Source organism: Petromyzon marinus, chromosome 34, assembly GCF_048934315.1.
Source record: "Petromyzon marinus isolate PM22_M1 ecotype Great Lakes invasive population chromosome 34, UKy_Petmar_22M1.pri1.0, whole genome shotgun sequence".
In the NCBI taxonomy this organism is placed as follows: Eukaryota; Metazoa; Chordata; class Hyperoartia; order Petromyzontiformes; family Petromyzontidae; genus Petromyzon; species Petromyzon marinus.
The window spans coordinates 1383844-1398544 of NC_133700.1; the positions used below are offsets into that span (position 1 = coordinate 1383844).

Sequence of the window (14701 nt, forward strand, 5' to 3'; positions counted from 1 at the left end):
ATGACACTGCTGGTGATGATAATGATGACACTGCTGGTGATGATGATGATGATGACACTGCTGGTGATGATGATGATGACACTGCTGGTGATGATGACACTGCTGGTGATGATGATGACACTGCTGATACCACTGGTGGGGATGCTGATGATGATGTTGACAATGCTGAGAATAGTTGTGGTTATTCTGCTGATGCTGCTGCTGATGATGATGATCATAATGGTGCTGGTGACAACGATGTTGCTGATGATTGTGGTGACGATGATGATGCTGTTTGATGATGATGATGATGGATGTTAATTTGATAGATGGATGCGCTTTTGACAGAGTGCACCGTGCTCTGTGTGATGATGACCGTAGTGATGATTGCGATGGTAATTATGATTAAAGTCCAGGTGATGATGGCGTTGTTGATGTTGTAATGTAAGAAACACAAAACCATGCTAATAGCATCTCTAATAAATTTTTCTGTCGCATCACGGTGTTCATTAAATAAATGTTAATGCACGGTGATGTTGATGGTGTAGGAAGTGATGACGTTGGTGATTACGTTGTGGATTTATAGTGGTGGTGATGATGATGTTGTGGATGGTGGTGGTGATGATGATGTTGTTGGTGGATGGTGGTGGCGATGATGACGGTGGCATATAAATCCACGCACGTGATCTCTCTCTCTCGAGATCTCCGAGGCTCGGCCATGGCCTCGTGGCAGCTTCCAATGCGCGCGCTCAGCACGAGCACAGGGGAGAGACAAAGGCGGCCGGGAGGGCGTTGGCGGGCGCGCCGCGTCACCCTTACCCCGCGGCCTGCACGCGATGCGCGTGCACCACGTGCGGGGGGAGCGGTGGCGCAGCGGTGAGCGCACCGCGCTGCGCACTCGCTGCGCGTCGGGGCGTGCCGATGACCGCACCGCCGCGCGCGCTCGCTCGCTCGCTCTCTCTGTGTTGAGGCATCGCTCGCAGCGGTAGCAGCAGTGGCATTAGCAGCGGCAGCAGTAGCAGCAGTAGCAGCGACATCAGCAGCGGTGGTGGCGGTAGCGGCGGCAGCAGTAGCAGTGGCAGCAGCAGTGGGAGCAGCGGCCTTAGCGCGTTCCACCCGCACGTGCGGCCAGCCTCGTGGCTGGTGTCAATGCGCGTGATGGTGACAGCTTATCGTCATCATCATCATCACGGATCATCACGTGCCATGTGCCCAACAGACATTGTTGATGACGAGCGGCGGGGGGAGGGGGAGTGGGGAGTGTTACCCCTCCCCCCACGCCCCACCCCACCCCTCCCGCCCACCCCCTTCTGGGATGTGTAAGGCTGGAGGACGTGGGTTGTTACATCACAGGGATAATGCAGAGATGGTGATGGCAGTGGATGTATCATGGCTGCTGCAGATGATGATGGCAGGACGGTGCTGCTAATGCTGGAGATGAGATGTCATCAGCAGGAGCCGTGGTCAATCCACTGCTGGATGAAGGCCACCCTCCCCAATCTGCCACCACCACCACCGCTGCCTCTCGCGACCTCTGCCCTGTAACGATCCCCCCGGGAGGACGCTCCGCGAGGCCGATATCAATCATCGCTCCATCTCCTCCACGTCGGTGGTGGTGGTGGGGGGAGGGGTGTGGGAGCCGCCTCCTCTGGGTCGCGTCCCACTCGTGGGTTCACGCTCGGCGATGATTCCGCGACCTTTCGGCCATCACCCCGGCGAGACGTGCCTTGTCCCGCTGAGTTCATCACGGCTCCACCTCTGTGTCCAACCGGACGTATGCGAAGTAAGAGCTTCGCGGCTCATCGGATTCACGCTCCGCTTTCTGAATAAAGATTCCGTCTCGAGTGGCTGCCGCTCCGTTATTAAACGAAAGAAAAAAAAACGTAGCTATTTTTATTTTACCAGGTGATGCCCACTGAGCTCTATGGCTCTTTTTTTTCAGAAGCTACCTGGCTCTCACAAATGAGAGCTCGACAAAAGTGAGCTCATCGCGTGTACATTTATAATAGCAGACAAATACTCGGGACACGTGACGGATGTCCCGGAGAAAAATCCACGCGACCACGGGTAAAGAGAAAGAGATGCAAACTCGAAATCTACATGAGCAGGCATCAGGGTCAGGATTGGGATCGAACCCACGACCTCCTACACACCAGGCGAGGGTGATTAGATCTCACCACCACGGCACGTCCTATTGTCAATAGTATCCATACCTGTCAACCGCGTTTCAGTGCCTACCTTGTTACCGACCAATCCAGACCTTATTGGTCACCCAAGTGCACGTATACATCTCAACGTTCATCCTACAGAGTCCCATCGCAATGAAGAAACACAAACAGACTTCTTGTGCCCGTATTGAAACGTCTGTACGCCGCATGGATCTGAAAACTTGACGAGTATGGTATAGGGGTGGCAGTGCTGAGTCTATGGGTGGCAGCGCTGAGTCTAGGGGTTGCAGTGCTGAGTCTATGGGTGACAGAGCTGAGTCTATGGGTGACAGTGCTGAGTCTATGGGTGGCAGTGCTGAGTCTATGGGTGGCAGCGCTGAGTCTATGGGTGGCAGTGCTGAGTCTATGGGCAGTCCTGAGTCTATAGGTGACAGTGCTGAGTCTATGGATGGCAGTGCCGAGTCTATGGGTGGCAGTGCCGAGACTATGGGTGGCAGTGTTGAGTCTAAGGGTGGCAGTGTTGAGTCTATGGGTGGTAGTGTTGAGTCTATGGGTGGCAGTGCTGAGTCTATGGGTGGCAGTGCTGAGTCTATAGGTGGCAGTGCTGAGTCTATGGGTGGCAGTGCTGCGTATGGGTGGCAGCGCTGAGTCTATGGGTGGCAGTGCTGAGTCTATGGGTGACAGTGCTGAGTCTATGGGTGGCAGTGCTGCGTATGGGTGGCAGCGCTGAGTCTATGGGTGACAGTGCTGAGTCTGTGGGTAGCAGCGCTGAGTCTATGGGTGGCAGTGCTGAGTCTATGGGTGGCAGTGCTGAGTCTATGGGTGACAGTGCTGAGTCTATGGGTGACAGTGCTGAGTCTGTGGGTAGCAGTGCTGAGTCTATGGGTGGCAGTGCTGAGTCTATGGGTGGCAGTGTTGAGTCTATGGGTGGCAGTGCTGAGTCTATGGGTGGCAGTGCTGAGTCTATGGGTGGCAGTGCTGAGTCTATGGGTGACAGTGCTGTGTCTATGGGTGGCAGTGCTGAGTCTGGGTGACAGTGCTAAGTCTATGGGTGGCAGTGATGAGTCTATGGGTGGCAGTGCTGAGTCTATGCGCAGTCCTGAGTATATAGGTGGCAGTGCTGAGTCTATGGGTGGCAGTGCTGAGTCTAGGGGTGGCAGTGCTGAGTCTATGGGTGACAGTACTGAGTCTATGGGTGGCAGTGCTGAGTCTATGGGTGGCAGCGCTGAGTCTATGGGTGACAGTGCTGAGTCTATGGGTGGCAGCGCTGAGTCTATGGGTGACAGTGCTGAGTATATGGGTGGCAGTGCTGAGTCTATGGGTGACAGTGCTGAGTCTATGGGTGACAGTGCTGAGTCTGTGGGTAGCAGCGCTGAGTCTATGGGTGGCAGTACTGAGTCTATGGGTGGCAGTGCTGAGTCTATGGGTGACAGTGCTGAGTCTATGGGTGACAGTGCTGAGTCTGTGGGTAGCAGTGCTGAGTCTATGAGTGGCAGTGCTGAGTCTATGGGTGGCAGTGTTCAGTCTATGGGTGGCAGTGCTGAGTCTATGGGTGGCAGTGCTGAGTCTATGGGTGACAGTGCTGTGTCTATGGGTGGCAGTACTGAGTCTAGGGGTGGCAGTGCTGAGTCTAGGGCTGGCAGTGCTGAGTCTATGGGTGGCAGTGCTGAGTCTATGGGTGGCAGTGCTGAGTCTATGGGTGGCAGTGCTGAGTCTATGGGTGGCAGTGATGTGTCTATGGGTGGCAGTGCTCAGTCTATGGGTGACAGTGCTGTGTCTATGGGTAGCAGTGCTGAGTCTATGGGTGACAGTACTGAGTCTATGGGTGGCAGTGCTGAGTCTATGGGTGGCAGCGCTGAGTCTATGGGTGACAGTGCTGAGTCTATGGGTGACAGTGCTGAGTCTATGGGTGACAGTGCTGAGTCTATGGGTGGTAGTGCTGAGTCTATGGATGACAGTGCTGTGTATATGGGTGGGAGTGCTGAGTCTAGGCGTGGCAGTGCTGAGTCTGGGTGGCAGTGCTGAGTATATGGGTGGCAGTGCTGAGTCTATGGGTGGTAGTGCTGAGTCTATGGGTGGCAGTGCTGAGTCTATGGGTGACAGTGCTGAGTCTATGGGTGGCAGTGCTGAGTCTATGGTTGGCAGTGCTGCGTATGGGTGGCAGCGCTGAGTCTATGGGTGACAGTGCTGAGTCTATGGGTGGCAGTGCTGAGTCTATAGGTGGCAGTGTTGAGTCTATGGGTGGCAGTGCTGAGTCTATGGGTGACAGTGCTGAGCCCATGGGTGACCGAGCTGAGTCTATGGGTGACAGTGCTGAGTCTGTGGGTGACAGTGCTGTGTCTATGGGTAGCAGTGCTGAGTCTATGGGTGGCAGTGCTGAGTCTATGGGTGACAGTGCTGAGTCTATGGGTGGCAGTGCTGAGTCTCTGGGTGACAGTGCTGAGTCTATGGGTGGCAGTGCTGAGTCTATGGGTGACAGTGCTGAGTCTATGGGTGACAGTGCTGAGTCTATGGGTGGCAGTGCTGAGTCTATGGGTGACATTGCTGAGTCTATGGGTGACAGTGCTGAGTCTATGGGTGACATTGCTGAGTCTCTGGGTGACAGTGCTGAGTCTATGGGTGACAGTGCTGAGTCTATGGGTGACATTGCTGAGTCTATGGGTGACAGTGCTGAGTCTATCACACCTGTCAACCCCTTGTCAGTGACCTACCGATCTCCCGGCGCGCCAGCTGCAAACAATGTGGTTCATTAGTTCTACTGCTGGATGATATTTTTTTCCGCCTGAGGACGACCGCTTGTGTTGCGATCGAAACCTCGTGATATATATATATATTTTTCTACCTACGTGAATGTGGGCAAGGTGTATGACCTCTCCCTGCCCTCTCCTCTCCGTCCGCCGGGCAGTGGCGGGGTGAAGCGTGGCCACTCCCCCGATTGTCCCCAAGACGACCCGGCCCGCGTAGAAGCAGTGGTCCGAACACCCTCCACGTATGCGTGTGGACGCTGAACTTCTTTCGCAAGCCTGGGTAGTCAACCGCGCAAATCGGAGGTGCGGGCGGGGGTGGGCGGGAGGGATGAGAACCAACTTTAACACGACAAAGCAGCCCTTAAATAAAAGGGATTTCAATTCAGATTTGAAAATTTGCACAAATTGTTAAGAGTGCAATACAGCTCTGGAGGAGACCCCCCCCCCCCTCGTAGGAGCCTTCCTCGTGTGTGAAGGCCCCTTCCCTGAGCAGTGGCGTGAGCGAGCGCTTGCTAGGGCCGCGCCTTTACCCAGCGAGAAAGCGGCAGGCCCCCTGCTGGAACTCGCCGAGGGCTGAGACCCCCCCAGCGAGGCACGGCTGGGCGAGGCACGCGGGGTCTGTGGCGGCTCTGCTGGGCCGGGGGGCCTTGGGGTTGAGCGGTCGGGAGGAGAGGGTTAGAGGAGCTGCTGCAGCCGGGGCGCGTGTTTGTCTGTTGTGTTGTTTTGTTGTTGCTGTTTGTTGTTGTGTTTAGTTTGTCGTGTTAAATTCTAGATTTGAAGCTTTCGTGACTGCAAGGATTCATGCTCTTTGGTTTTTTCGGTAAAGTCACGTTAGGTAAAATAAAATGTAAAATAAAAGAAAACTAAATGAAATCACGACGTTCCGGAGGCAACACAAGCTTCCGTCTTTAGACGGAACAGTCACGGCAAGATAGCTGCAGCCTCCGCAAACGTCGTGATTTAATTTAGTTGTTTTATTTTATTTAAAATTGTATTTTGTTGTGTTTAGTTTGTTGTCGTTCCCCCGCACCTCCGATTAGCTACGTACGGTGGTGCGAAATAAGTTCAACGTACACACACACACACATGGGCAGGCCTTCATCTCAGCCGGAGCTGTCCGGGGCTGAGCTCCGAAAAACAATATCCTCCCGCGGTCGTGGAAGGGGTGTGGGATGAAGGGGAGGAGGGAGAGGGGGAGCGGTGCGTTTGAGGGGGGGGGGTGGAGGGAGGCAGGAAAACATTGCATGAGAAGCGTAGACTCTGGCTTTAGGGGGCAGGGTGACGAGGGTACGAGTGGGCAAAGGGCAGCAGCGCAGCGATCGTGGGGGCAGTGGGGGGGGGGGGGGGGTGCCTCCCCTCCCGCTCCGTGATGACCAAAGTTGTGGTACCACCGTGAGATGTTTTCGACAACGGTTGTACGAAAAATATGAACAGCAACAACAGACTTATTTAAAACGGAGCGCCCCCCTCCCCCCCCACAGCGTTAAATGTTCGAGCCCGTGAGCCTAACGACGACGATGTGATTGGGTCAAAAAAGCGTCAGCGTCGGTGTATTTATAACAACGACCGTGAGAAGAGACGAACCAAACATTGGGGGCACCCCGCCTGACCCATCGCCGCACCCCGTGAGCTGACAATGGAGTCCCTACTGACGAAGCGTCCATTGTTAGGGGTAGGCTAAGGGAGGGGAAGGGTTCGAGGGAGGGGTACGGAGCAAAACGGTGGCGTCTCATCTCTCTCCTGCCCCTCCCCCCCGTGCTGCCCCCTACCCCTCCATCCCCTATAGGTTCCTCCCCGCTCGCGACTGTTCTTCTGGAAGCAGAGAGCGGAGGAGCAGCCCACGGGAGAGAAGAGAGCAGAGACACGCGCAGGGTGGAGGTGTGAGAGAGACAGGGGAGCAGAGAGAGTTGGGAGCGGGTTGGGGCGTTGGTGAGAGAGAGAGTGAGTGTGAGTGTGGGTGGAGTGAGTGATTGGGCTGGTGAGTAGGTGGGTGAGTAAGCTAGTGAGTGAGTGATTGGACTGGTGAGTGGGGGGGTGGTGAGTTAGTGAGTGATTGGGCTGGTGAGTAGGTGGGTGAGTGTGGGTGGAGTGAGTGATTGGGCTGGTGAGTAGGTGGTTGAGTGAGCTAGTGAGTGAGTGATTGGACTGGTGAGTGGGGAGGTGGTGAGTTAGTGAGTGATTGGGCTGGTGAGTAGGTGGGTGAGTTAGTGAGTGAGTGATTGGGCTGGTGAGTAGGTGGGTGAGTTAGTGAGTGAGTGATTGGGCTAGTGAGTAGGTGGGTGAGTGAGTTAGTGAGTGAGTGATCGGGCTGGTGAGTGGGTGGGGTGATTGAGTTAGTGAGTGATTGGGCTGGTGAGTAGGTGGGTGAGTGAGTTAGTGAGTGAGTGATCGGGCTGGTGAGTGGGTGGGGTGATTGAGTTAGTGAGTGATTGGGCTGGTGAGTAGGTGGGTGAGTGAGTTAGTGAGTGAGTGATCGGGCTGGTGAGTGGGTGGGGTGATTGAGTTAGTGAGTGATTGGGCTGGTGAGTAGGTGGGTGAGTGAGTTAGTGAGTGAGTGATCGGGCTGGTGAGTGGGTGGGGTGATTGAGTGAGTGAGTGAGTGATTGGGCTGGTGAGTTGGTGAGTGGGTGAGTTAGTGGGTGGGCGATTAGCGCTGGTGAGCGTGTGGACGAATAGGGTTAGAGAGCGGATGAGCAGTGCAGCAAGCGAGTGGCAGTGCGAGTGAATGAGTGTCTGAGTGGGTGGTTGAGCGAGTGTGATTAGTGGGGAAGGAGTCGGTGAGTGACCCGGACCCTCTGACCATGAGCGCGGCGGCCGTGACACGTGGTCCCCAGGGAGTCCCCGGCGCCCCTTCTGCCAGAGGGCACGCGGGGGGACCCGAGGGGGCAGCAGACCCCGAGTCGAACTGCAACAACTCTGACCCCGAGTCGAACCCGGATCCTAACCCTGCTCGACAAACCGAAATCCCGGCGACGTCATCAACATCATCATCAGCAACAACATCATCGCCATCGACATCAGCATCTTCATCATCGTCGCCTTCCTTGGGCGTTTCGGCCGCCACGCACGGTTCGCCGGGGCCACGGCGCGCGCGGCAGCAGCAGCAGATAGAGCCTGCACTACAGCAGCAGATAGAGCCTGCACTACAGCAGCAGCTGATAGAGCCTGCACTACAGCAGCAGCTGATAGAGCCTGCACTACAGCAGCAGCAGATAGAGCCTGCACTACAGCAGCAGGGGCAGCAGCATGGACAAGGGCAGCAGCAGCAGGGACACGGGCTGCGGGGGCATCAGTTAGGGGCACGGCAGCAACAGCAGCACATCCCGGGGGAAGGGCAACAGCGACTTGGACAAGACCAGCAGCAGCATGCGGGGCAGCAGCAGCGGCAGCAGCAGCAGCAGCAAATAGAGCCTGCACTACAGCAGCAGCAGCAGCAGATAGAGCCTGCACTACAGCAGCAGCAGCAGCAGAAGCCGGTAGAAGGGCAACACGCGGGGCGGCAGCTGAGAAAGAAGCCGGGAGAATGGCATCGAGGGCAGCAGCAGCAGCAGCAGGGACAAGGGCAGCAGCAGCAGCAGCGGCAGCCGGGGCAGCGCGCGGGGCAGCAGCAGGAGCAGCAGGAGAGCTGCGCCCCGCGCTGGAGCCGCGCGGAGTGCGAGCGGCGCCGTGTGCTGCGAGCCTGCGGGGGCCGCTCCCTGCAGGAGAGAGTCCGCGCGCTCCGCGCCGCCGCCTCCGGCACGGCCCGCGGGCCCGCGGCGGGAGCCCCGCGGGTCCGGCACTCGAGCGTGGGCGACTACGACGACGACGAGGACGACGAGGACGACGAGGAGGAGGAGGGTGGCGGTCGAGGGTCGAGGTCCGTGGGGGTGGCGAGGAGGCGACCGCCTCGGAGGTGCCGGGAGCCGGCACGCCGCTCCTCGGACGCGGGGGTCGGCGCGGCCGCGGTCCCCGCGGCCTCGCCCCCCTCGGCCCTCGGGGCCACCGGCGGCCCCCACGGCGCCCCCGAGGGACAGCGCGCGGGGGGATGCTCGTCGTTGCCGGGGAGACGAGTCGCCATGGCGACCGTGGCGGAGGGGGAGGCGGCAGGGTCCCTGGCGCGCATTCCGTTCATCGGTGAGGTTACGCAACCCGCTTCACTCTCCCTTAACTCTCCCTTAACTCTCCCCACTCTCCCTTAACTCTCCCCACTCTCCCTTCACTCTCCCTTCACTCTCCCTTAACTCTCCCTTAACTCTCTCTTAACTCTCTCCACTCTCCCTTCACTCTCCCTTCACTCTCCCTTAACTCTCCCCACTCTCCCTTAACTCTCCCTTAACTCTCCCTTAACTCTCCCCACTCTCCCTTAACTCTCCCCACTCTCCCTTCACTCTCCCTTAACTCTCCCTTAACTCTCTCTTAACTCTCTCCACTCTCCCTTCACTCTCCCTTCACTCTCCCTTAACTCTCCCCACTCTCCCTTAACTCTCCCTTAACTCTCCCTTAACTCTCCCTTAACTCTCCCTTAACTCTCCCTTAACTCTCCCTTAACTCTCTCCACTCTCCCTTAACTCTCCCTTAACTCTCCCTTAACTCTCCCTTAACTCTCTCCACTCTCCCTTCACTCTCCCTTCACTCTCCCTTAACTCTCCCCACTCTCCCTTAACTCTCCCTTAACTCTCCCTTAACTCTCCCTTAACTCTCTCCACTCTCCCTTCACTCTCCCTTCACTCTCCCTTAACTCTCCCTTAACTCTCCCTTAAGTCTCCCTTAAGTCTCCCTTAACTCTCCCTTAACTCTCTCTTAACTCTCTCCACTCTCCCTTAACTCTCCCTTAACTCTCCCTTCACTCTTCCTTAACTCTCCCTTAACTCTCCCTTAACTCTCCCCACTCTCCCTTAACTCTCCCCACTCTCCCTTCACTCTCCCTTAACTCTCCCTTAACACTCCCTTAACTCTCCCTTAACTACTCCCTTAACTCTCCCTTAACTCTCCCTTAACTCTCCCTTAACTCTCTCCACTCTCCCTTAACTCTCCCTTAACTCTCCCTTAACTCTCCCTTAACTCTCTCCACTCTCCCTTCATTCTCCCTTCACTCTCCCTTAACTCTCCCCACTCTCCCTTCACTCTCCCTTAACTCTCCCTTAACTCTCCCTTAACTCTCCCTTAACTACTCCCTTAACTCTCCCTTAACTCTCCCTTAACTCTCCCTTAACTCTCCCTTAACTCTCCCTTAACTCTCTCCACTCTCCCTTAACTCTCCCTTCACTCTCCCTTAACTCTCCCTTAACTCTCCCTTAACTCTCTCCACTCTCCCTTCACTCTCCCTTCACTCTCCCTTAACTCTCCCCACTCTCCCTTAACTCTCCCTGCCACCCCTCCAGCTCCACATCTCCCTGCCCTTCACGCTGCCCCTCGCTGCCCCGTTGACGCTGCAAGGTCACGTGGTTCACGTCGCGTCTCAGTAAAAAAACAAATTTAGTCGCGGCCACTTCGGGCTCCCCGTTTCCCTCCCCCGCACATTTCCCCTGCACGGTATCCGTGCCGGGTTTAGCAGAGCAGCGCTGGGGGCTCGAGGCTCCGTGGTGGTGGTGGGGGGGTGAGGTGGGGGGCTCTTAGTGATGTTTGTGAACTCGTCGCTGGATCCTTCCGCGACGTCATCGCAGTTTTGTGCAGAGTAATTATCGAGGGAGAGGCAGAGAGAGGCAGAGAGAGCGAGATAGCAATCCCCCCCAGCGCCCGGCTGGACCGTGCTGCGATTTATATCACTGTGTGTGTTGTGTGTATCGTGTGTGTCGTGTGTGTGCGTCACGTGTGTGTGTGTGTGTTGTGTGTGTCGTGCGTCATGTATGTGTGTTGTGTGTGTCCTGCGTCATGTATGTGTGTTGTGTGGCGTTTTGTGTCGTGTGTGTGTGTGTTATGTGTACGCTTGGCAGCCAAGGGCTCACTCCGAATCAGTCGAGCGGCATTATCTTTCCATCAGCTGCGTAACGCTGCGTGGAAGCTGGCCTTGCCCCTCGCTCCACACAAAAGCTCCGGGTCTTCTCGGCCACGGTTCATGCCCTTCCCTTCGCTTAGCTTGCGCAACGTGGAGACCTCTAAAGCAGGGATCCTCAACCCTCGGGCCACGGACTGGTACCGGTCCGTGGCCTGTTAGGAACCGGGCCGCACAGCAGCAGGAGGTGAGAGCGGTGAGTCCGCGCGTGGCCCGACCCCATTATTTTATTATTCACCACTTCCATCCGCGCCTCTTTCCCGCACTGCGCACTCGTCTCAGTCACAGCGTTGGTAAGCCCACAAGCTCTAACCCCTAGTAGCCACAATGAGTAAGCCCACAAGCTCTAACCCCTAGGAGCCACGATGAATACAAAAGAAACGTCGCTGGAGAGCTTATTTGAAAAGGGGGGAAAGACCCAATGATGACCCCCCCCCCGGTCCATGAAAAAATTGTCTTCCACGAAACCGGTCCCTGGTGCCAAAAAGGTTGTGGACCGCTGCTCTAAAGGAACATCTGCACCGGTTTGAAACGTTCAGGCTCGCCTGCCTACGGATCCATCGTGGGTTTAACCAGACTGGATTGTGTGAGGAGCTCACAGATCCTTGAGAGATTTGGACGCAGTCCCATCGGTGAGCTCCTCCGGCAAGCAAGGCTGGGCTGGCTGGGTCACGTAGCCCGCATGGCCCAGCAGCTTCTGAATGGCCGGATAGAGGGGGCTAAATTGGCACGGCACGGGTTACCAACGAGATGGGTTGATGCGGTACAAGGAGGACGTGGAGCTGAGTGGATTTGCCGATGAATGCTCCCAGCCGTGTCAAAGATCGACCACTGTGGAGGAGGCTCGTGAAGGACACTGCCACTAGGCAGTTAGAGACAGTCGCCCTCCCAAAACAGCGGAGGTCAGATGAGCGACGCTCACAACAACGAGCGGAGCGCCGGGTGGCTAAAACGCCAAAAAGTTGGCACAGTAGCGGGCACAGCTGGTCCATCTTCCAGTCATCTCAGTCAGCCAACCCATGGCACCTGCTGGGTATGTTCCGTGACCTCTCGCCAGCGAGCCTTCAACACCTCACGTGGCCTTAAACTGCACAAGCGCCGTGGTGATGTCACCGCCACTGAGTGGCGATTGGCGGTTGTTGTTGTGTTATGTGTGTGGGTCGTGTGTGTGTGTTGTATGTCATATTTGTGTCGAGTGTGTGTGTTATGTGTTTGTGTGCGCGTAATACATACGTACATCTCGCACAATAATTGTAAAATAATCGGCAACGTTTCGGGCAATGGCCCTTCTTCGTAGAACATAATAATGCCATTTGTAACGCGTACAATATTTCACAGACCTAAAATGAACCCAAAATATATGCTCTCAACAAGGCCCGTTGTCAGAAACGTCGCCTGCTGTATAATTATCATTTTAAGGCTACAGTGTCGTTCTTGTTGACGAACGTGTTGAGGCTTTCTGTTTTACGGTATTTGTGTTGTTGCGCCAATGCTTCCAGGCCATTAGCTTGTATCACGTAATAATAATAACGTGTTTAAAATAATCACTGCAATTTGCGTCGGTTAGCGAGCAGGAGGAATACACCCCACAAGCCCCGCCCACTTGCCACGCCCTATTCCTCATTAGCCACGCCTACTCACCACACTACACGCGTGCCAATATGATCAGATTCCGACCACCGATAAAGCTTCTGCCCCCTACCACGGTGTGAGATGGGTGGGGGGGGGGCTGGAGACTTTTCACAACTCAGTTCAACACCAACACCGTGGTGACTCCACCAGCCTCGCCTGGACGGTGCTAGCCAAGTTTAGGGCGTCACGGTGTCTAGGAGATGTTAACTACCTCACCTGGTACACAGGAGGTCGTGGTTTCGATCCCGACTCTTGCCCCTGCTGCTGTATATTTGGAGTCTGCGTCTCTCTCTCATCATCATGACGGTGGCTAGGAGATGTCAACTACCTCGCCTGGTACACAGGAGGTCGTGGGTTCGAGCCCGCCTCTGACCCCTGCTGCTGCTGCTATATATTTGAAGTTTGCGTCTCTCTCTCATCATCATCATCACGGTGGCTAGGAGATGTTGACTACCTCGCCTGGCATGCAGGTGGGTCGGGAGGGGAGAAGGGCTTTTCGCAGCAATCTGTGCGTGATCCACCAACCCCACGTTCGCTGCTGCCGCCTCCGCCGGTGTTGCTAACGCGTCTGCAGCCTCAGCAGACTGCCCGGGGCAAGCGACGAGAGCGAGCGGCACCCGCGAAGTCCGGCACAGGCGCACGAGGGGGCGGGGTGGCCGGGACCGCCCGCCCGGGCCGCCTTTGTCTCCCCGCTGACGATGTTTAGAGACAGGACCCAGGGGGAGGGGCGGGGTGGTGCAGCAGGCGACCTCTGCACTGGCTCGCTGCCGCCACTGTCAGGGGGTCTCCACAAGCGGGGAACCCCCGAGTTGACTAGCGGGGTACAAAAGACAAAGATCCCCCCGTGTAGCCTTAACAGACTGTAGGGGCAAGTGCTGTTAGCGAGCACCTATGAAGGGCGGAAACGGTGCACGAGGGGATGGGTGGCCAGCACCACGCCTGACCGCCTTTGTCTTCCCAGTGGCGATGTTTACACAGCACACCAGGTACTCATTTGAGACTGAGTCGACCTACGGGAGGCCCAGGACCGGTTCAGATAATCGTCATCGGTGTTGGCCATGAGCGGGAATCGAACCCGGGTGGCCGTGTTCATAGCGCAGCGCGCTAACCACTACATCACCGCTCCCACTAGCGGGGACCCCCCCCACACACATCCCATCCCCCCCGTAGAGTGGTACTTGGCCTACTTATCTTGTTTTTTTTTAATTCGGTAAAAACAACAACTCGCAATGACACCACGTGGTGCAGACGAGACGGTGGCGGGGTGCTGAATAACTGACGTCACGTAAGGGCGCTTAATGCGGCCGCATGCAGCTCCACAGCCGCGGGTTGGCGACCCCTGCCGATGGTAAACTGGACTCCCATGGTAAACTGAACTTCCATGGTGAACTGGACTCCCATGGTGAACTAGACTCCTATGGTAAACTGAACTTCCATGGTGAACTAGACTCCTATGGTAAACTGAACTTCCATGGTGAACTAGACTCCTATGGTAAACTGGACTCCCATGGTGAACTAGACTCCTATGGTAAACTGAACTTCCATGGTGAACTAGACTCCTATGGTAAACTGAACTTCCATGGTGAACTAGACTCCTATGGTAAACTGAACTTCCATGGTGAACTAGACTCCTATGGTAAACTGAACTTCCATGGTGAACTAGACTCCTATGGTAAACTGGACTCCCATGGTAAACTGGACTCCCATGGTGAACTGGACTCCCATGGTGAACTGAACTCCCATGTTAAACTGAACTCCCATGGTAAACTGGACTCCCATGGTAAACTGAACTCCCATGTAAACTGAACTCCATGTTAAACTGGACTCCCATGTTAAACTGGACTCCCATGTTAAACTGAACTCCCATGTTAAACTGAACTCCCATGGTGAACTGGACTCCCATGTTAAACTGAACTCCCATGGTAAACTGAACTCCCATGGTGAACTGGACTCCCATGGTAAACTGAACTTCCATGGTGAACTGGACTCCCATGGTGAACTGGACTCCCATGGTGAACTGGACTCCCATGTTAAACTGAACTCCCATGGTAAACTGGACTCCCATGGTAAACTGGCACCCAATGAGAGCAATGTTTTTCCTGAATTTTAAATTGCCGCACCGCAATCCTCACAGAGCCGCTGCCCCGGTCTCGACAGAGGTGGACGCACCAACACCACCACCACACGGGTGGACACATCAAGCG

General features: G+C 55.8%; 1 protein-coding gene across 3 annotated transcripts in view; it reads left to right on the top strand.

Annotated features, from left to right (window-relative positions):
* LOC116948560 (rho GTPase-activating protein 23-like) overlaps positions 1 to 14701 on the top strand; it is a 71628-nt gene that overhangs the window by 12017 nt on the left and 44910 nt on the right. For all 3 annotated transcript variants that reach the window (XR_012945911.1, XM_076071602.1, XM_076071603.1), the window contains exon 2: positions 6681 to 9007. Coding sequence is in view for 2 of the 3 variants with exons in the window: in XM_076071602.1 (XP_075927717.1) it covers positions 7696 to 9007 (1312 nt within the window). In the remaining variant the exon portion in view is untranslated. The remainder of the gene's footprint in view (positions 1 to 6680; positions 9008 to 14701) is intronic.